Consider the following 24432-nt stretch of genomic DNA (forward strand, 5'->3'; position numbering starts at 1 on the left):
GGTACGGAACCCTAAAAAAAAATGAGCTTAGATATTATAATATCTGACTATACCGATTTTTCTCCCACCAGTACATCGCAAATTTCATCGAAAAATTAAAACCATAACGTGATTATAAATAAAATGTCAATAGTATGGAAAGTGTATATCTACTACATACTTGTCCAACTAAAAATGTTACATCAGTGCGGACAAGCGCGTGGAAGAGTAAAATGTTTACGTCGAAAGCAATATTCGATCGTGTAAATAAAATGTGTTTGTCCGTATTTCATTAGGGTCAGGCTCAAGGAAATAAAATGTTACCCTACTACTTTAGACTTTTTTTTAGGATTATAGCTCCTAAAACGTAAGTAAACAGATATAAAATACTTTAAATGGATACATATGTGAGATACATTCTATTTGTTGACTAATACTTATTTTAGAATTGTTAAGTACTCAACTACTCATTAAACGAATCGAAATAAATATAAATATTATATTTATATACAAATCAAATTCCTTCTGAAATGTAAATCTCATTGTAAAATTGGGGGTTCATAATATTAAATGCGCAATTGAATCATATTCACCTTGACAGTGTCAACGAACTACCGACCTCATACGTTCGGCTCGTTCTCGATTCCTCGGCTGTGCTCGGTAAACGAACGGTAATCGACTGAGACGCGGCCCAGATGCGGCGCGGGGAGGGTGCGGCACGACGGCGGCACGGTCAATAGTCGCCCCGCACGTTGCGTGCCAACCGCGCGCCTTAACCGTGTCGCGCCGCATGACGTAATCAACATGGCGTCGGAAATCCGCCTCGTACAAGAAATAGAAAAGTACGACTGCCTTTACAACAACTATCTACCGGAGTATAATCGTAAAGATTTAGCCGAGGAAGCGTGGACGCGAGTTTCTAAAAGTACAGATTTAACAGGTAGGTAATCAAACGGCATTGCATTCATACGGTATTATCAATTAAGGCGCTAGATTGCATTCTATGATAGCCAGGCGATTATGGACTTACAGCATTCGTTATTGAGATGATACCTAATGAATCTAAATTGAGTTCTGTTAAAAGATTTCAATTTGAAATGAGTTGATAATTATATTTAAATTATTGTTTTGTGATGGAAAATAATGTATTTTTAAAAGACTGATTAATGAAAACGTAATAGTACATGTAGTACATGAATGTAATAAATTAAACTGAAGTTTTCATTTTGTAACCACGCGATATTGTTCTTAAATTATAGTGTTCGGGTCACGTGAACATATCACGCAATAGTAAAAAACTATAATATATTATTTTATACTTATATACTTAGTAGGGATATACATCTGTAAATATGTCATATCTAATCGGCACATATTAAAATCATTCAATTTATCAAAACTTGTTTTATCATTCTAAATAATATATTTTTTCTTTTTTCAGTCACTGAATGCAAAGAAAAATGGCGGAATATACGTAGTTCTCTTCTGAGATCACTAAAACCTAGTGAAAAAACGAAGAAGCCTTACTATTTAGCCCCTTATCTACATTTCATCTTGCCGTTTATGAAACCACTTAATAATTTCGATTATAAAGAAGACATTCACAGTCCTGGAGCTGTAAGAAATAGTCGAAAAGATGCGGACATTCTAATTTGTGCAGTAAAATCTGAAGACGACGCACAGACAATAGTTGATACAATCAACCCGGAAGTAACCGATGAAGAGATACAACTTGATCCACTATTATCTCAACCAAGTTCGCCAGTCCGTAAGAGGAAACGAAATGATACGATCCCAAATCGTAAAGCAAGGAGATCAGAACAACAGGAAATTAAAATAAGCGAAGAACAAATCTTTAACCCCATACCTGATCCTCCAAGATCAAGCTCAGAATCGATGAGGTACTTCCTCATGAGTCTTCTACCTGAATTTGAAACTATGACGGAAGAGCAATCAAGAATGTTTAAAATCAAAGTGATGATGTTAATAGACGATATAAAAACAAATTATGACAAAATAACACAACACGCGCCGTCTACAAACGAGTCAAACCGTTTACAAAAGCGGCTAATCAACTTATTGTTAAAGAATCTTGATAATAAATCATGATTGACGCCAAATACGTATCGTAATTGTAATAATGTTAAGTCATATACAAAGAAAATTATGGTTACTTCGTTTTTTTTATTTAAAAAAAAAAAGGTTTTTTTTTTCAACCAAATCCTTGCCCAGATATTAGTTAATTAAAATAAGAACAGTTTGTTTAAGTATATCATCATAATAATAAAGAAAAACTTACTTTATATTTATATCCTGCTTTCTACTCCGGGTGTTGTGGGTTCGATTTCTACCCCGAGTCTGGGTGTAATATATATATTTTTATGTATAAGTATTATTTATATGTATGTTTATCGAAAAAAAAAATGTAGCTATACCAGTCGGCTGCTATAGCTACATTTTTACGGCGGTTAGCTATAACACAAGCATTAAGTTGCTTACTTTAGGAACAGACGACCGTGTGTGTATGTTGTAAATATATATATTTATACATATCATTTGTTATGCATTAAACTAGAAAAAGTAAAGATTGCAAATTAATTATTTAACTCTAACAGTTGTTAATCAAAGTCATGCCAAATTAATTTAAAAATTTGTCATCAATATAGCCGTTTAGGAAAAGTTCATTGACAGACTCATACAGATAAATTATAAATATGGTTAGGTTCGTCTAGAGCTTACTTTTAATATCATAAAAGTTGAAACTTGGAAAATTTATTTTACGTTATATAGTTATCGCTTAATCTATGTTTAATGGGTCTATTTTTATCTTTTTATACGTCTGTTATGTTATTTAATATCTAATTGCATACATGCCAAAAAAGCCCCTTGTAAATGCAGATACAAATCCTAAAGCCGTCTATTTATTGAACCTCATTTATCTCTAGTCTTATTTATTGAACCATAAAGCCCCTTAAAAGGTTTTTAATGTATTTTGTCTAAAATCCTAAAATAAGATTAACTTGTCAGTTCCATTTCTCTCTTTTTTATTCATTTGAAATGCGTCGATTTATATTAGAATTTTGTGATTTATCTTTGACAGTTCTAAATTGCTCGGTCGCTTTAAATATCTCTTTTTCGTTTAAATTTCAAAATTGATAAATTGTTATACGGTTTAAGAGCTTTATTTCTCAAAAGATCTACAATTAATTCACTTACTGAAATACATTGTATGATAAACAACAAAGAAATTACTTGTTAGTTAGTGGATAAGATTTCATCTTACTGGATGTAGAAATATTATCATATATCATTAATATTATTAAGGCTGTTTAATTTTTGTAACGAACTTCCTTACGGCAGGCTTGACATTTGGCTGGGCGACCGAACTGAAAAAAAGTGATACTAAAACCGTAAGAAAAATATATAACGGAAGTGACGTAATATCAGTCACACGACTGTATAGTATGACGTTTGTAAAACTAAAATATTACTAGTAAACTTTTTTTTTTAAATATATATGTAATTTTATACTGTCGACAAAAATAAATACACACGTTTTTTTTTTATTTCACTTAATAGTTTGAATTATTTTATTTTACGGTATTTGTTATTTTCTAAAATACTAAATTTCCTAAATACTTGTATGTACTTAATTAAAAACCAATCAACAAAATTAAAAAAAAAAATCAAGAACTTGAAAATATATATAAAATTCAACATTTTTTTTAATTTGTGTTGCTTCTATACTATCCGAAGGAAGTTCGTTCCTACCTGGTGTCCCATGACACCACATATTTTCAAATATTTTTATCCATTTTATATAATTGTAAAAATTATGACTCATAATTGAGGTTTTCATTTGCACGGTTTTATTTCATTTATCTCATATATGTATGTTTAAAAATCTTTTGTTTACCTTTCACACATACAAATTCTATATTTTAACGCCGTATAATTTATTAGTTATAGGGGGAGCCAATAAGCTATTTCTGGGAAAGTGCCTTAACCTTACAGAAAATTAAACTAAATAATATTGGTCTCAAGTACTGTTGTGTTCCTGTGAGTAAGGTGGCCAGAGCTTCTGGACAGAATTGAGGTAGCTCAACACGCTTGCGATGCTTCTGGTGTTGCAGTCGTCTATACGCTACGGCAACCACTCATCAGATGGCGTACGCTTGTTTGCCGACCTCGTTTTGAAAAAAAAATTGCCATTTTGAAACTACATTTAAAAAGGGATATTGTAATTGAACTTTGAAATTGTAATTTTGTACTGCATTTTTCGATGATTTTACGATTTCACTAAAATATTTACGTGATACATAATTTATTTTAATTGAAATTCGGTGTATAACATCCACTTATAGAGTAAAATATTTAGCTACTAAAATACTGTCAGTAACTTGTGCTACTATTCGGATAAAAATATATTCAATCAAGCTTGACGGTTTGAACGGTAAATTAAATAATACAATTGACTTTTTAAAAACATATTTATTTTAGCACGGACAAGAAGGTATAGGTAAAGATCACAAAAGATACACAGTAGAACGCTAAGTTATAACACGATATAAAGGACACGATATATTGATATTAATGGGAAATTCTATATAATATTATTTTACTCTCAACATTAATTTAATAACAATATACCAATTATTTATAATATATTATATTTAACAATAAAATTAAATAAAAAGGATTATCAATGTCTTAAATGCAATTTGATTATGTTTATTTAGAAGAAGCTTACACCCCACACAAAAGCGAGAACAATTTTGGTCCCTTTTCAATGATTTATAATAAATTTAAATCTCAAATTATAGCAAACATATTTTTGTAACAAACAGAATATACGTAAGTAACTTCAAAAGATTTACAAATAATAAAAAGTAATAAAGTTCTCACACATACAGTTGTAGGCGACGGGTATACTCGTAAAGGTATAATTTTAGCTTAGCTGTAGTATTTTAATCTCATTATACTTTTATATTTTAAACACTGCTTTTAAGTACAACAAAGCAATACGATTAATTAACGTTTTTACAACAACAGTGACAGTATTTAGTTCAAAAGATTTGTATTTAATATGTTCGATCCAACAATGCGGAAGAAGAGACATTTGAGGAATCCGATCGACGATTTCCAAAATAATTTCAAGAAGTGACTACTTCTAATGATGGGGTTATTTCATAGTCGGCGTATCAAACGAATCGATCTAGAAGTACATCAGATCGCCTTAACCGACTTCAAATAGCACCGGTCCATATTCCTTTCGACATCTATACCCTACATTCATATATTTTATTATCACTGGATCGCGCATGAACGTTTATCGTTCTGCGTGTTCGATCTTACTAACCTATTTAAGTTGAGCTTCGGACTTCCACTGACACTGTCTCCGTCACCTTTGGCACAAGTTTTCGTTCTCATAATCATGAGATCGGTTCTGATACTGGGTCTTCTAACGTTGGGGGCTACGACTCCGCACGCGTCGGAAAGTCGTCGCTTAATAGATAAAGTGCATTTCTTACTTCTATTACTTTGACTGCTAGTTGGTGGTAGAGTACATGGACTACCGAACGCGGTACTAACGCGCTTATGATGGTTGGGTGCCATTTCTAATGGTAAATTAGCTACAACGAAAAGTTCATAAAAAAGGTCATCGACGTGAAAATTCCTCTTAGCTGATGTCTCGACGAACACGCAGGCGGAGTCCTGTGTCGCGCAGTAAGCGGTCGCCTCTTCTGGTTGTACAGTCCTGAACATAAAACAAAACACGTTGTCTGATTATTTGCATTAATCTGAATTATCTGAAAATAAAAATATATCATTTTAATTATGTCTTAAATTATGTTTTAACGTATATACTTTATATTATATTCATTATCAGACCAATATGGCAATTTATTGGAAATATTCAATTGAATAATAAATAACTCAATGCCGCCACGAATAAGAGATTAGACGAAATATATTACGAACTAAGATGTCCTACTGGTTAGAACAGCAGGACTGCCATTTCTACTTTTGTTCTTATATATTTCCTACAACTGGACTAATGATTGAAGTCTCCTTTTAAGCATTTGTACCGAGAGATTCGGCTCTTATATTGACACTAGCGACCCGCCCCGACTTCACACGGCTACAAGAACTATCAGTATTCCTCTACTATATTAAACATACATTATACATATAAACCTTCCTCTAGAATCACTCTAGAAATGTGTATTGGACTCTAGAGCTTGATACCCTGACATCGAGTGACGTCTAACGGTAAAAGAAATCTCTTAAATCCCTCATCCCTATTACAAGCAACTAATCGTATTTATAAGTCACAGCACATAATTTATTGAGGCCTTAGCGAGTTCATCGATCATCTCATCTCTATTGTACTTTGTAATAAATTACAGCTATCCATCTTTGTCGGGACTTTCGTGATACTAGTGGGACTCGAGCGACTGAAAACTATTAAATTAAAAGTGTAACTAAATTCATTAAACTTGCCATACGTAAGGCAACTTCGTTATTACCATCGTTATACTCGTGTGCGGTTATTAACGTTGCGCCACTTTGTAATGGTTAAAAGGATTTCGGTTTTCAAATACGTAATTAAAATAATGAAATATATTTTTGTAAATAAGCTATTATTAAAAAAAATAACTTAATAATCAAGATGTGTAGCCTAATTTTATTTTATTTTATTTTAACAAAACAGAATTGAAAGAACAAGACAATCATGCCTTTTGGAAGTTTCCATTACTTTTCATGTTCATCATATCATTGAGAATTTCACAAGCTAATTTCACTATGTTACAAACGTAAGCGCTTCAGCCTGTAATATCCCACTGTTGGGCATAGGCCTCTTTCCCCATGTAGGAGAAGGATCAGAGCTTAATCCACCACGCTGCTCCAATGTGGGTTGGCGGATATATTTCCTACTATGAGTAACGATCGCTATCAGGTGTATATGATAACAACCGGGACTGACGGCTTAACGTGCTCTCCGAGGCACGGTGGGGAGACCCACAAGGACTGCACAAACACCCAGACCACGGCAAACACCTGTATGGCCAATACAAATGTTTGTCATGTGCGGGGATCGAACCCGCAACCGCCAGCACAACGGGTACAATCCATGGCTGTGACCGCTGCGCCAACGCGGCGTCTAACCGTTACAAACGTAAGGTCTACAGTATTAATGATAAGTTATTGATTATTTATTTATTTATTTAAGTAAAACACATATGGCTGTAAAATTTCCACAACCTGCTGCTTGTATTTAAGCATTCATAAAACAACCACTATGTGAAATCAAAACACTTAAAAAACTTTGATTAGTGATGTAATGTTCAAAGATTAAGACTCTGGGGTTATATATTTAATTTGAAATTATAATAATATATGTTACGCTTCAGCCTGTGATATCCAATATAATGGCCAATATAAATGTTTGTCATGTGCGGGGATCGAACCCGCAACCGCCAGCGCAACAGGCACAATCCATAGCTGTGACCGTTGCGCCAAATAATATATGTTAATAACATATAAATTACAACACTACTTTAAGCCTTATGAATAAAAAGTAATAATTTGAAAACTTACTTTAGTTCCCTGTCGCATTTATTTCCAGCTATGGCCATAGGTACCCTGGGAGCTTGCTTTCTGCCGCGACTACTCCCGCTGCTAGCACTAGCCTTCGTCTCCAAGATTTGCTCACGCAGTCGAATCACCTCTTCGAAGGATTCGCGACAGTCCATCGCGAAGACCAAAACAAATAGATCACCTAATTATAAAAAAATTGGATTAGACAGTTTCTCTTTGAAATTATGTTTTTATTTTTAGTATTTTGGTTTATGTTTGATCCTTTTCCTAAATAAAAGGCCTTTGTTCAGCCGTGAAATATATAACATCTGTTACTTTTACAAATTATTCTAAAGTAAATTTTCTTAAACATCAAAGAGAGCATAGTAAATAATAATGTTTATTTAATACTATGTACAAATTAAAGATAAATAAAAAAAATAGCATTGGGATATTTTGTTTACAGTTTATCTTTAAAAAAAAACATTGGATTATTTGTGGTGCGGTTTGGTATTCTGAGAGTGAGACTAACCGAATAAATAAATTAAATAATATTAACTATATCTTATATATTGTATGCTGTGTGGTTACGGCATTATAGAATATAACCACTCCTTTCTTCCCGTGGGTGTCGTAAGAGGCGACTAAGGGATAACACAGTTACCACCTTGAAACTTAAAAAGCCGACCGATGGCAGAATACCCATCCAACTGCTGGCTTTGACATACACAGGCCGAAGACGGGCAGCAGCGTCTTCGGTGCGACAAAGCCAGCCCTGCGGTCACCAAACCGCCTGCCCAGCGTGGTGACTATGGGCAAAACACATCAGTACACGCCATTTTTGGCGCCAACTTGTGTTGGCCTATGTCCAGCAGTGGACTGTATTAGGCTAAAGTGATGATGATGATGAATCCGACTAGAAAAAAGGTCAGGCTCAACCAGATCATGTATCTGGACCGAATGAGGCATGCCAGATCAGGCAAGCTCTATCAGGACCCGGTCTGGTCCAGACAAGGATAGCCTGATGTAAAACATAATAAAGTATGGTAAGGCATACTGGATCAGGACCCGGTCCGGTCCAGATAAGGACAGCCTGATGTAAAATATAATCAAGTATGGTAAGGCATACTGGATCAGGATCCGGTCCGGTCCAGAGCAGGATAGCCTGAAAGAAATTACGCAAACTGAGCCTGAATCGCGCTATTAATGTTTTTAAGCGCACTTAGTATAGGTATATACAGTTATCAGGACAGTCTAGCAGGGCGTCCATTTTTACATAGTGGAGCAGTCGTCAGTAATAGGAAGTAGTTAACTATTAGAAGTTAATAAATAAAATTTAATTAATATAAATAATTAATTAATGAAAATTAATAAAAATAATTAATATTTAAAGTAAACCCATAAATAAATAATACATTGGAAAAAATAAACGGAAATGAATATCATTATAATTATGTTAAGTAACATATTTATAATATCAATTCGCTTTTTTTTGTTAAACAATTTTTTCAAGAATATACATTTGTGTTTTTTAAAAGGACCGGACCAAACCGGCAGGTCCAGACCAATCTTCTGCGTTACATACCTTATCCGGTCCAGATCAGGCATGCCCGGTCCGGTCCTTCTAAGGAACACGAAAAAATTTCTGCTCGGGATGATCTTATATATATATATATATGATATGATCTTTTATATATATATATATATATATATATATATATATATATATATATATATATATATATATCATATATTTTGATTAATGTACTCATCACGTCTATGTAACATCTTTCAATTTAACAACCTTAAACATAGTAATAGGGACTTTAATAACATCTTAACTAAAGCGAATTGTTTCCCACCAAAGTGTAATCACTTCGTCGTAAACTACCTTGCAAACTAATATGTAACTTATCTAAGCACTAAATTTCTCCATAAAGGCAAATGTAACACAAGATTGCATGCAAATACTCCGCTCCGACGTTTCTCGCTTCCGTGGAACTTTTTCTTAATAGCACTATTTTTACAGCTACAGCCGCGTAAAAAATATTGTATTTGAGATGATAACATCTCAAAGCGTTTTTTGACACTTCAAAAGACGTTTTATTAATGCCTTCGCTTTGTCTGTACTTTACCAAAATTAATCGATGAAATCTCAACATTAATAAATCTAAAGTTTGTATTAAAAAGAAATGAATAGCTAAAGCTTTTATTCGGTGCCGGGTTACATAGATGATAAAGATGTGTGGACTTAGTGACGCTGTATTTCATGCAAGATATTACCAAATTTATATAAAAACTCAGTTTATATCTTTTTAAGAGTTTCTTGCCAATTCTTCTTTTTAGAATTTGCATTCTGAACCGATTGTAGATTTAAAATTAAAAATAATTAAAATTTAATTTGTGTAATGAAGATTCGAAGGTGCTTTTAAAATCTATTTGAATTAAGATATTTTTTATTTTTATTTCGGCGTTTTTCATTCTAACACTAATTACACGTGAAAATAGAAGAATCACCTCCACAAGTTCGCGCCAAAAATGGCGTGAACTCACACATGAGTTTCCAGTTAAGTTTCAGTAGTATTTTTAATCACTGAAATTTAACTGGACTAAATTTTATTTATAAAAATTATCCTAAAAATCATCTACTCTTCTTTTCTAAATACAAATTACGAGTAAACACAATTAAATTTGAATTGTAAAGCCTCCTGTAAATACAGGAATATAAGTATATTGATTAGGAAATTCCGCTACAGTACACAATTGAATATATGTACAATTTTACATGCCATTTGAAATTTAATCACACAAAAATCGTTTTTAAACTGACTTCAAAGAATTAAGTTCTTAATTCGTCTATTTTTTATATGTGTATGAGGTATCATAGCTTTTTACTGGTGGTAGCGGTTTTGATGATTTTTTTTTTATTACAAAACTAGCGCTTGACGTCTGGTATCATTTTTTTTTCAATTTGAGCAAGATCTTACGAGTGGTTTTTGAGTTATCCATGATAATCTCTATTGTACTACACTTGTCGATGTTAATTGAAGTCGTCTATCTCTGTGGTCTAAAGCTATTAGATACTTTAGCACTTATATACGTATAGTCGTATATAGTCATATATTATTTTAAAAAATACTAAGAAAACCTTTATAATAAACGTGTGACGTCAGAGTAAATCATATCTGAATACAATCATAGCTGAATAGATTCTTGTTATAATGTGTTTTTATTAAATATTTATAAATGTGCTGTCCATACATCTACGTTATGTAATTAATTTTATAACCTGTATTATCAAATTGCAAATAGATATAATAATCAACAAATTTGGTTACCTCAGCTAACGACAAGATCTGATTTGTTGGATTTTTATTTTTGTATCATTACTAAGCTCTAAATAATTTCTTTTATTAATTTGAATTAGCCATATCACAAAATAACAGAGTTATATAAATAAATTAACTATAATTTAAAAGTTCAATACTCGATTAGGTTATTACCTAAATAACGTTGGTTTATTAATAATAAGGTCATACTTAATCTTAAGCTTAGGATACAGCTTATAAATAGAAAGAAATACCTTGCTTAAAATTCAGAGTAAACATTTACAAATAAACAGAGATTTGTTTCTATACACAAACAGATACCCTAATTGCTAATTGAAACCCAGCAATAAATTTAAAAGCTTAATGTAAATTGTACGTAATTAGATACAACGCCGCTTCGAAAATTGCAAATTACGAATCCTTGACACTTAACAGGATAATACCTCCTCAGATGTTGCACGAAATATAAATTTGGAAAATGTCACATGATTTAATCGCAATGAAATTTGTAGATAAAATTCAAACTTAATATATAATATATAATATCATTTTTACTAAAACGGTTTTTTTTCCAAGGATTTTTGTGAGGATAAACGCTTAAATTTAATGTAAGTTACAAAATAATTAATTAAAATTAAATGCAATTTTAAATAATATTGCTTTAATATTAAATCTTAAGACACGTAAAGTAATGTGGGCGCAGAGGTAGATGTTATACAGTAATCATTATACAGTTTTCAATTAAAAGTTTTCTATTATCTCGGTCTAGTTTAATATTACTCCATACCCGTGAATACATTTTTTTTTCAAAAGTCATTATATTGTTCTGTAACTAACTTTAAATATATTACTTTTACTAGATCGTTCAATAAGTCCCGAGACTAACCTGGAAATGGCGCATATATTAAAAACCCTTTTGATTTTTAAAAAGTACTGGCTATCAATACAAGAATATGTGTCAAATTTTTAAAAATGGAACAATTAAATTATTGATTTTGAAACATTTAAGTGACGCTACGGTTGTAATTTCGATACAATGGAAAAAACGAGTTTCGCGTGTTGATAAAACATTGTTTTTTAATGGGAAAAAATACCGTTGAAGCACAGCAATGGCTTATAAAATGTTTTTTTTTTTTTTTTTTTTTTTAAATTTTAACATCCATAGGCTCTTGAGTGCCCATGCCTTTTTTTATTTAAATTTTAATTTTCAAGTATTGAGGCGTATTATTTTCAACATTGCAATGTTCGTAGTGAGTCCAAAACCGACCGTGAGAGATATATATAATTATATAATAATAATAATTAGAATAATTATTAGAATTAAATTAAATAACAATAACTAGAATAATCACTTACGACTATGGTTTTTTTTTTTTTTTTCTACATGCTCCATTAATTTTATAATGCACTATATAATGTTATGCAGGATCAGCTCCCTCTAAAGCAACCATTTGTCGGTGGTATGCCGACTTCAAACGCGGTCGCATAGACACCAATGATGGGGAACGCTCAGGTCGTCCAAATGAAGCAGTGACTCAACAAAATATTAACCAAGTCCTCAAAATCGTATTGGAAGATCGGAAGGTAAAAGTGCGAGAGATAGCCGAGATAGTGAAGATTTCAGCTGGTAGTGTTTTCACTATTTTACATAAAAATTTGGCCATGAAAAAGCTTTTTTCTAAGTGGGTGCCGCGTTTGCTTACAACTAATCAAAAGAAACAACGTATCAATGATTCAGAGCGATGTTTGGCGCTGATGAATCATAATAAAAAGGATTTTTTACGTCGGTATGTAACAATGGATGAAACCTGGACATACCATTTCACTCCGGAATCCAATCGGCTGGCAGCGGAGTGGAGAGCGGCTGGTGAAAGCCGCCCGAAGCGTCCAAAGACTCAGAAATCGGCCGGTAAGGTTATGGCGTCTATATTTTGGGATGCGCATGGAATACTTTTCATCGACTACCTTGAAAAGGGGCAAAATATAAATAGTGACTATTACATGTGCTTATTGGAACGATTGAAGTACGAAATTGCGGATAAACGGCCTCACATGAACAAAAAGAAAGTGGTGTTTCACCAGGACAACGCGCCTTGTCACAAGTCCGTGAGAACGATGGCCAAAATTAACGAATTGGGCTTCGAATTGCTTCCTCATCCCCCTTATTCGCCAGACTTGGCCCCCAGCGATTACTGGCTGTTTGCAGTCATAAAAAAAATGCTTCAGGGTAAGAAATTTGACTCAAATAGTGAAGTTATCGCAGCAACGGAGGCTTATTTTGAAGCCAAAGACAAATCGTTCTACACACATGAGATAGAAAAGTTAGAAAAGCGTTGGAGGGACTGTATCGCTCTTGGAGGAGACTATGTTGATGAATAAAAATTAATTTTATAAAAAAGACCTTTTTTTAGTACTTAGTCTCGGGGCTTATTGAACCACGTGTTAGCTTTGGACAGGAGGAATCAATTATTAGGGTTGCAACTTAACCCACAACTCTGCTCCAAGCGAACCAGGCGAACTTCGTACCGTCTTTTTTCTTATTATATAACAATAACGACCAAAAAAAAGGAATTATTGGATTGGTTGCAATTGTTCGCAAGTTATGGACGACTATATTCACCAAATTCATGGAGGTGTATACCAAACATTTTTATTGAAATTACCTTACATTATATTCGATTTAGAAACACACACTTGCACAACTTGAAAATCAACAACAAACAAACAAAATAATTTGAAAATCGTTAAATTTTAAATCATCATGGTACTAACCCAGATTGAAGCCTTGACCGCACAAATGAAGTGTTTTGTCCATTCGACTGTATGTATTTATTGATATTGAACGAAAAACTGTGACAGCTCATCAAATATTAATATTAAATAATTTAATAATTCGATGCAAATACGAATGTATTAGGCTCGCATAAAAGCTGAAACTCCACGAAATAAAGTAGACTTATGGTTTTACAAGATTGTTAAAAAATATAAATGGATTAACTAAAAGAGGACTTAAAGTATATTACAAAGAAAAACACTGCATGAAAAACTAAACAAACCGGCTTTTAGTGTATCGGTCACTCGCGACTTAGGGTTTGTCCAAATGGCACTTACCTTTTTATACTTATCTTTATTGCATTAATTTTTAACATAGAAGATAGTTTAGTTTAAGACATAGTTCAAGACATTGAAATTTATAAGCGGTAAACGAATGGTGACTTTTAAATTTAGCGATTGCTAACTGTACTTCGCGCTTTCAGGCGAGTATTTTTCGATCCCGGTGGAGTAGCTATATAAGAAGTAGCCTAAGTTTTATTCTGGACCTCCAGCTATCTACTTACCAAGTTTCGTTTTATTCTGGGCCTTTTACCCATGTAATTTCTTCAGGTATAGTATATATTTTTTAGTTATATATAACTTATTGCCGTTTGAATTATTCACGTAATAGGCATTAAAAATTGCGTGAATATATGTATATGACTATTAAATTAAAATAAGAACTTTCACAATTAATAATTAAATATACTGAGTATTAGCGCGTATAAATTTTCATCATTACGGAATATATTCTCAAAAGGATTTCTGGTGTGATAGTAGAAAATTTAAAGCACATAATGAAAATCCTTTTCATCTTAACAAATGAAAATCGCTACAAAATATAAAAGCACTCTTCACTAATGAGATAAAAGTTTTAAGTAGTTGTGAAGCCGAACACGAATTTAGAATGTGCTTGAATAAAAGACTTAACAAACTACTATAAATCAAAAAGATTTTGCTCTGAGGAGGAAAAGAATATAAAGTTATCATGATTGAGCGGGATAGCGAATAGCATAAGCGTTGTTATCTCGCTCTTATTGATAACGCATATTATTTAATCATTTTGTATCGTCGGAAAACTTTTAATTCAAACTAAATTTACTTTGTAGCTAAACTAGCTGTCCGGACAAACTTCGTTCTGTCAAAAGTTAATAGTATTTTTTTTTTAAGTATAAAACCTTCCTTAAGGAACATACAAAAAAAATAGCCGAATCAGTCGAGCCATTCTCAAGTTATGCACTTAAAATTTTATTAAAAACTGAAAGTTATGCTAAGTCTTGTGACCTTTTTTTATGCTATCGTTTGTAATACATTTACGAATATTTAGAACGGCTCGAACCCAGTGGTCCGTCATAGTCAGACACTCGCATATGCTATTGAGATGCTTTGACACAAACTTTGTTTGTATGTAGGGGGTAATCTTTGCAAATACTGATCCGATCATGAAAATTCTTTCACTAACAGAAAGCTACACTATTCAGGACTGACATCGGCTATATTTTATTGTAATTGAACAAAAAATTCAGTAAATAAGAAAAATATTAAAATATAATATCAAAAAGGTAAATAAACTAGCGCCATCTATCGCTATTAGAAAACAATTTATTAGTCTTTCGACGTTAATAATTTATTCCAATTTTAGTCTATCGACGACGTTTTCTCGATTTTTGATAGATTGCGTTGGAGCAAAATATTATTTATTTAAGTGCTATAAAATTTGTTCTTTAAAGTATGTTATTTGGTTAATATAATAATAATTAACGCCCAACGAAGTGGGCACGGGTCGGCTAGTATTATATAAAATCTAAACGTTTAATAAATAACGTAACGACTGTAATGTCTGAAAATACGCAGATGAAACTAAAATAAGTCGAAGACAACACTTTTAAACTTTGCTCTTCTATCATACTTTATAGTAATGTAGACACGGCTATGACCTAAAGTAAACTGAATTAGCCTCTAACCTAATGGAATTTATAATTTCAACAAATCTCAAATAAAACGTATACATTTGTGTCAATAATTATAGGTAAAACAAGCCCATTCAGTTGAACTAAGTTTCTCAACGCGTTCAATTATAATAGTTTTATAATAATTAATGCAAATCACATCTAATGAATGACGCCGCGTTGCCATGGACTGTAAATGTTGCGCTGGCGGTTGCGGGTTCGATCCCCGCACGTGATAAACATTTGTATTGGCCATACAGGTGTTTGCCGTGGTCTGAGTGTTTGTACAGACCTTGTTGGTCTCCCCACCGTGCCTCGGAGAGCACGTTATGCCGTCGGTCCCGGTTGTTATCATGTACACCTGATAGCGTTCGTTACTGATAGTAGGGAATATAGCCGCCAACCCGCATTGGAGCAGCATGGTGAATTAAGCTCTGATCCTTCTCCTACATGGGGAAAGAGGCCTATGCACAGTAATGGGATATTACAGGCTGAAACAAAAATGAAGTAATTTTAATTTTTTTTTTTATGTCACTAGGTCGGCAAACAAGCGTACGGCTCACCTGATGGTAAGCGATTACCGTAGCTTATAGACGTCTGCAACACCAGAAGCATCGCAAGCGCGTTGCCAACCCCAATCCTCACAGGAGCTCTGGTCACCTTACTCACCAACAGGAACACAATACTGCTTGAAAACAGTATTATTTTGCAGTGATGTTCTGTAAGGTCGAGGTACTACCCCAGTCGGGCTGCTCCATATTTTGAGCAGGAAATTCCTGCTGTGTCCTACCTCAGTTAATTAAACGGTTTTATTTAGCTCACCCCGTTTGTTTTATTTTTTATTCTTGGGTCAAATTTAGTAATTCAAATTTCACCCTCTTCCTGTCAACCGATTAATCTGAAATTTTGTATACACTTTGGATTTTGGTGACAATACAATTATGTTAATTCATTATCATTATAAATTCAAGATGGCCGCCGCTACAAAATGGCGGATAATTTATGTTTTATTAATCCCATCAATATGGGTATCAAATGAAAGGGCTCAACAAGCAGAATACAATATACTATAAAAAATTGAAATCCAAGATGGCGGCCGCTACAAAATGGCGGATAACGTAGGTTTTATCAATCCCATCAATATGGGTATCAAATGAAAGGGCTCAACAAGCAGAATACAATATACTATAAAAAATTGAAATACAAGATGGCGGCCGCCACAAAATGGCGGATAACGTAGGTTTTATCGATCCCATCAATATGGGTATCAAATGAAAGTGCTCAACCAGTATAATCAATGTACTATATAAAATTAAAATCCAAGATGGCGGCCTCTACAAAATGGCGGATAACTTAGGTTTTATCAATCCCAACAACATGGGTATCAAATGAAAGGTCTAAACAAGTAGAATACAATTTACTATGCAAAATTGAAATCTAAGCTGGCCGCCGCTACCAAATGTCTGATAACAATTTTTTATCAATCCCACCAATATGGGTATCAAATAAAAGGGCTTGACAAGAAGAATACAGTGCACTATACAACCTCAATATTTAAGATGGGCCTTGCAATAATGAAGCACTAAATGAATTAAACAGAATGCGAAATAAAAACTAAAAACTAGAAAATAAAAATAGGTAAAAAAGCTTTTTAAGTTAAACGGTTTTATGTTAAACATACATTGCAATGTTTAAGATAAATGTACTAAAAACCAAAAAATAATAAAATAGATACAGTCGTGGGAATTATAAACATATGCATAGACTAGACTAAAATAAAACCGTGGGGCACGTCAATTGTCTACAAATTATCGACTTAATGTGCGATAGAAGAATCGTTTAATTCGTCGTTAAAATAGGCAGTTGGCCCGCAGACGGTGAGGAAATTACTTACTATTTTCTTGCTCATGGAAATTCCAATAGTTATACACATATATATAGTAAATAAAAGAGATGTTTCAACTAGTTTATCGTTGGACATTCACACTGCTGGCTGGCGAGGAATCGTTTCACTGCTCGTAGTTTGTCTTTAATCGACAAAACATATGATAAAAGTACTACTCGCTCACCACTATGAAACCCTAAAACTCGCTTATAATCGAGCTTGCTAGCTTGTTTCCACATTTCTTTTTTTCAGCGGGTAGATTTGAAAGTGTCAACACACAATTTGGATAGTGATTTTTATTTTTTGAATTTAAATTAATTTTAATAAGTTTTCCTGCTTGGTTAATGCATATTCTTTAAGATTGCACCCTGTTACTCGCCAGCTATTATTATCCTACGTTATTAATTTCTTTAACTGCCAATAATCAACATCTACTAAATTATCAATAACTATGGAGTCTTTGAAGGATACCATTATTGCTATGTCTGAGATGTTCAACAAAAGGATGAACGAATTCCAGCAAAAACAACAAAAAGATCTCCAGAAGGGAAATTCTCACTCTCCAGTTTCCACATCATCCTTGGCTGCTGAGTTCGAGTCATTCAAATCTTTCATTCTCATAGCACTTAAACCACTACAACGTCAGGTCGAATTACTAGACAGAGAGGTTGACCGCCTGGAGATGAGGAGGAGGCGCAAAATGCTTCTGATGCATGGTGTTCCGGAGGATAAGTCTGAAGACACGTCACTAAAAATTACCACCCTCGTAGCAGACCATTTGAAACTTCCTAACTTCTCGAGCAGCAGTATCAAGGCATCCTACCGACTGGGTCGACCATCTGACAAAAAGCCTAGACCTATTGTCATAAAGTTTACCGATGCTGCGGTGCGCGATAAAGTGTAGTTTGCTAAAACTAAACTAAAGGGGTCAGGGTTTACTCAATCTGAGTTCTTAACGAAGACTCGTCATCAAGTGTTTTTAGAGGCAAGAAAGCCTAGGAAGAAGAAGGAATAATCCACATCGTGGCGGTGGACGGTGAGCATCACAGGGCTGAGTGTCTCTCGGATCTTGAAGGCATTCCTCACTCAACAGCTGAGAGCTTTTCATTGCAGGAGAAGAGTCCAGCTTCTAAACCAGCTGATCAAAAACAACGGGCAGCTTCACGCACGAGAAGGACTGTAAAACAGAAGTAATACCTTCAAGTATTCTTATTTTGTCGTTGGGTAACCTTTTGGCAAGTTTATTTTTATTTCTCATTCTAAACTTCTGTCGGTACACAAAAATAAAACTTTATCTTTAACTACTTTGCATTATATTTCCTTTATATTTACACATTTCTTTTAACAGTAAGGTAAATTTACTATTATTCTGTTGTTTTTGTTTTGTTATGTTATTTGTTTCCAAGAGTGACTTCTGACAATGACATTTTAACTATTACTGTCAGTCGTTTAGAAATGACAAGTGTCGTTAATATTTAATAATGTTGTTAATTTTTTTTATTTTATCCTACCTGTTAATGACTATATTGTTTTTTTTTTTATCTTACCCTATGATGACTGTATTGTGTTGTTTTTTTTTTTATTACATTTTGTATATTATTGTTGTCTGGTGCCAAAATCATGTCAATTTTTACACTTTTTTTTCTTTTTCTTTTTCTAATAGCTGGCGGGCGGGTCGTTAAATTGGACGTGTATATATATAAACACATATATATAATTCATATATATTTTTTATTTTATATATAAGTATTTTTTCTCTAGGATCTCACATATATTAATTTATCTTGCATATTGTCTCATTTTGATAAATATAGCATATTTTTCTTATTTATTATATTTACATTTATCGTTAATGGATAGCGACAGCAACAACTCTTTCTATTCCTTCTCTTCCTCCTCTGAGGTACACAGTCTAGACTGTAGTTTTCAAAGTATTCCATCTCTTTCCGATAATCTTGTTTCTCAATTTCTCGATGTTCCTAACAATCTTAATGTCGTACACATAAACGCACAAAGTATTCCTGGTCATTATCCTGATCTTCTATCTAATTTTCAAATAGGGAATATTCATGCAATCATGGTATCAGAATCTTGGCTTAAACCTTGCTTAATGTCCACGTCCTATTCCCTCCCTGGATTCCATCTCATTCGCAGCGATCGTGTTGGACGGGCAGGCGGCGGCGTTGCCATCTATCTCCGTGCTCACATCCCATATTCAGTCGTTCATAAATCTCTTTCTAACGATGGTTGCGGGCCAGATCATCTCTTCCTCGAAATTTCGTTATCACGTACCAAGATTCTTCTGGGCGTGTATTACAACCCCTCATTGACTGTTGACTATTTCTCGTCTTTTGAAAATCTTTTAGAGTTGTTTACTCCCTTATATAGTCATACTGTAATCATGGGGGATTTTAATACGTGCCTTCTAAAATTCGACGGGAGATCTTCACGTCTACGCTCCGTCATTAATTCTGCCAATATGCACATCCTCCCCCTTCAAGCCACTCACTCCTTTCCTAACTGTGTTCCATCTCTTCTTGACCTTATTCTTGTCTCCTCACTTGACCACGTTGAAAAACATGGCCAGTGTTCTGCGGATGCATTCTCATACCATGATCTCATTTTTGTTTCTTATAAATTAAAACCACCTAAAGCTAAGTCGAGAATCCTCCTGCAACGCAATTTTGGTGGTATGGACATGAACAGACTACGCGAAGATGCTGCTAAGATTGACTGGTCATCAGTACTCGGTGCGTCTAGTGTGGATGATAAAATTGCCATTTTTAATTCCCTACTTACCCATCTTTATGATGCTCACGCCCCGGTACGTCCCGTGCGTGTTAAGCATCTTCCAGCTCCATGGCTTACAGCTGATATTAAAGCTCTGTAAGACCAGAAAATCAGGGCCAAAGCGAAATACAAGTCCAATACAAGTTCATCAAATTGGGAAAGGTATAAGATAGCTCGTAATCGCTGCAACAGGGCATGTAGAGACGCACAACGACGCCATATTCATAAATCTGTTCTCGAAGAAACAGACCCTGCTAAGGTATGGAAATTTTTAAAATCACTTGGGGTTGGCAAAATCAAAGAGACTGTACCTTTTTATTCCTTCGACCTCAATGGTCTTAATAACCATTTCACAAATTCGTGTACTATCGATTGTACCACCAAGTCAAATACTATTGCACACCTTTCAGCCATACAAACTCCATTTGAATTTTCTCCCTTTAATTTTTATCAATTATCCGAGTGTGGTGTTAAGGAGAACGTACTAGCAGTTTGTTCTAGCGCAGTGGGCTGTGACGCCATCAGTCGTAAAATGATTATCCCTATCATTGATCATATCATTCCCATCATAACACACATATTTAACGAATCCTTCTCTTCCAGTACTTTTCCTTCCTGCTGGAAAGACGCTCTAGTAATTCCCTTACCCAAAAAACCTAATCCATCTAAATTTTCCGAATTTCGTCCCATCTCCATCCTACCTTTCTTGTCCAAGGTTCTAGAGCGTCTTGTACATCAACAGCTTACATCATTCCTTTCCTCGAACAACCTTTTAAATCCTTTCCAATCCGGCTTTCGGAGGGGTCATAGCACGGTTACTGCTCTTGTCAAAATTTCTGACGACATTAGACATGCTATGGATAACCGAAGTCTTACAGTGTTGGCATTACTTGACTTCAGTAATGCCTTCAACACTGTGGATTTCGATATTTTGCTTTCTGTCTTGCGTTCCTTTAATATATCTCCACCGGTCATTGATTGGTTTCACAGTTACTTGTATGGGCGCCGGCAATGGTTGCGAGTTCAAGATACTTTCTCTGACTGGGCTAACGTCGTTGCCGGCGTACCGCAAGGTGGCGTGTTGTCTCCTCTCCTATTTTCTTTATTTATTAATTCAATCAGCAAAAACATTTCTTCTCTCTACCACCTGTATGCGGACGATCTTCAAATTTATACCCATTCTAAGCTGGCTGACTTACCCTCAGGTATCAATCAACTTAATAATGACTTAAATAACATTTACAAATGGAGCAACTCGTTCGGGTTAAAAGTCAATCCTTTAAAGTCCCAGGTCATTATTGTGGGTAGTCCAAAGATGATTAGTTGTATACACTGGTCACTTATACCACCTGTAGAATTTAACGATACAATTCTGAACTACAGCAAGAATGTCAAGAATTTGGGAGTAACTCTAGATCAGTTTCTCTCCTGGTCACCTCAACTAACTGAACTTAGTAGAAAGTTATTCGCAGCCGTCGGGTCACTTCGTCGTCTTCAGTTCTTTCTTCCTTTGCCTACTAAAATTGCACTAGCCCAATCACTCCTTTTACCGATTCTTGACTATGCAGATGCATGTTTCTTAGATCTTACAGAGGAGCAACTGAATAAGCTTGAGCGACTCCAGAATCTTTGTATAAGGTTCGTATTTGGGCTTCGCAAATACGACCACGTCTCCGATTTCCGCAAGAAACTCAAGTGGCTCCCGATTCGTTTTCGCAGGAATACTCATGTACTTTCCCTACTTTACTGTGTACTTTTCAATCCTGATGCCCCTCAATATCTTAAAGAACGGTTCACGTATCTTTGCAATTCCCATGAGCGATCCCTCAGATCTGATTCCAATTTACTTCTAAAAGTTCCTTCCCATAAATCCTCCTTCTATTCTAATTCCTTCACTGCTAAAGCTGTCCGCCTTTGGAATTCTCTTCCGCTTTCAATAAGACGTGCTTCTACTCCAGCCTGTTTTAAGCAACGTCTAAAGAAGTACTATATGTCCCTTAACATATAATAATATTCAGAATTTTAACATGCATATTTTATATTATCAATATATATTTTACATTTATACACGTATATTAATACTATTTTGATTATTTATGTATGGATATTTGTACTTATATGTGTATTTGTATGAATTAATAAATCTATCATACACTATTTTTATTCATCCTTAAGAATATTGTACACTTCCTATCCGTCACTACTATATCATGTCCTGTGCCCAAAGGTTATCTGGAAGAAATCGCTCTTCAGCGATAAGATCGCCTTTGTACATCTTTTATTTTGTAATTACTACTGTTTGTTTATATTTTGGTGTACAATAAAGAATATTATTATCTAGCCCTACTTATCACACGTCCATCGTTGTCGGTTGAACAACTGCCTAATTATAGTGTAACATTACAAAACAAACATTTTAATCAACGATTGTAGACAATTGACGTGCCCCACGGTTTTATTTTAGTCTAGTCTATGCATATGTTTATAATTCCCACGACTGTATCTATTTTATTATTTTTTGGTTTTTAGTACATTTATCTTAAACATTGCAATGTATGTTTAACATAAAACCGTTTAACTTAAAAAGTTTTTTTACCTATTTTTATTTTAAATTACTGGATGAATTAAATTCTTTAATTCATTCAGTAATTTAAAATTTCCTTTATCAGAGTACTATAAAATAAACATACATAATTTTTTACTCAATTTAAACGACATCGCCATTCGTTTTTATACACCAATTATAATCTTAAACGCAACACATGCTTAAAGAAATGAATGCTACATATACGTGTTTCAGTTAAAAAATTAAAGAGTTAGCACTAAGTATGAAAAAGGTGCCATTTGGATAAACACTACCTCGCGAGCGGGCTATATTTACACTAAAAGCTTGTTTAGTTTTTCATATAATAATTTTCTTTGCAATATACTTTCACACCTCTTTTAGTTAATCCATTCATATTTTTTGACCATCTTGCAAAACCATTAACCTACTTTATTTCGTGGAGTGTAAGCTTTTATGTGTAATACTTTAATATTTTTGTTCTGAATGTTGTTTATTTACTAGCTGACCCGACCGACGTTGCCATGTCTTAATTATGAATATTGAATTCGAATTAGTATAATTAATGAAAAAAATATTGACAAAAAAAGTGTTCTAACCAATCTTCTGTCAATTCTATGTCAAACATCATAAGGTTACAATAAAAAAGTTTATATTATCCAAAGCGCTAAGGTTAGATTAGAAATAATTTTATATAGTGGTTAAGTATTCTTAAATTTTCTAATTTTACTTGCAATTTTCTTCTTTCATAAGAACCTTGTGTGTTGTTGTAATGTAAAAAGTCCTTCCCTATCCCCCTATCAACCCCCTTCCCCCATCTACAAAAAGTTATTCACGGTCAAAAGGCCCAAAAAAAAAGTTTGCATTTTTCAGCCAAACTTAAAAAAAAAAACATAAAATGTGTGTCTACTTAAGTACGCACGTAAGAATTTGTATTTCATCTTCAGTGGTCAGTAGTCGGTTTTTTGTGACGGTGTGCGCCCGCATTCATTGGCTAGCTAACTTCACGTTTCTTACTTCTTCTTTGTTGACTAGCTAACTTTAGGGTGTCGATTTATTGTGACGGTATGCTCGTGCATCTTAAATATTTGCTCTCATCATTTTTCTCTACCGCGTCTATATATATATATATATATATATAATTATTATAACGGCGATCGGTGTCTATCTTGCTGAAAATATTGATTTAAGAATAAAAACCCAAATTATTTTTTTTCCAAGTCTAATGACTTATGAAAAATTATTTAGCATTATAATTGCGAAACTTTAAATTCACACATTGCCTCATATTTTAACGCACATCTGAACATACATAATAAAACAGACATTTATAAAGCCTTTGATATTTCAGTTCTGGATCTTTAACAAATTTCTGGTTTATTCAATTACATCGACAAGTAATACAACAAAAAAAAATTGTCAAGTAAATACGCGTTACACATGAGTTCACGCCATTTTTGGCGTGAACTTATGGAGGCCTAGTCCAGTAGTGGACTGCGAAAGGCTGCTGTGATGATGATGATGCTGTGAAATACGCGTTAT

General features: G+C 33.8%; 2 protein-coding genes across 2 annotated transcripts in view; one reads left to right on the top strand and one right to left on the bottom strand.

Moving 5' to 3' along the window:
- Window positions 1-721: 721 nt before the first annotated feature.
- On the top strand, window positions 722-2164 carry LOC123659630. Its single transcript, XM_045594830.1, has 2 exons — window positions 722-919; window positions 1421-2164. Exons 1-2 carry the CDS (start codon window positions 784-786, stop codon window positions 2086-2088), a joined length of 804 nt encoding a protein of 267 aa, XP_045450786.1. The 5' UTR covers window positions 722-783; the 3' UTR covers window positions 2089-2164.
- A 3122-nt stretch (window positions 2165-5286) lies between these two features.
- Window positions 5287-24432, bottom strand: part of LOC123659629 (GTP-binding protein Rhes) — a 37904-nt gene continuing 18758 nt past the window's right edge. Inside the window, exons 3-4 of the mRNA XM_045594829.1 lie at window positions 7582-7762; window positions 5287-5737 (exon numbers count right to left, since the gene is read on the bottom strand). Coding sequence (XP_045450785.1) covers window positions 5287-5737; window positions 7582-7762 — 632 coding nt within the window. The remainder of the gene's footprint in view (window positions 5738-7581; window positions 7763-24432) is intronic.

The sequence above is a fragment of the Melitaea cinxia genome, chromosome 14, assembly GCF_905220565.1.
Source record: "Melitaea cinxia chromosome 14, ilMelCinx1.1, whole genome shotgun sequence".
Classification (NCBI taxonomy): domain Eukaryota; kingdom Metazoa; phylum Arthropoda; class Insecta; order Lepidoptera; family Nymphalidae; genus Melitaea; species Melitaea cinxia.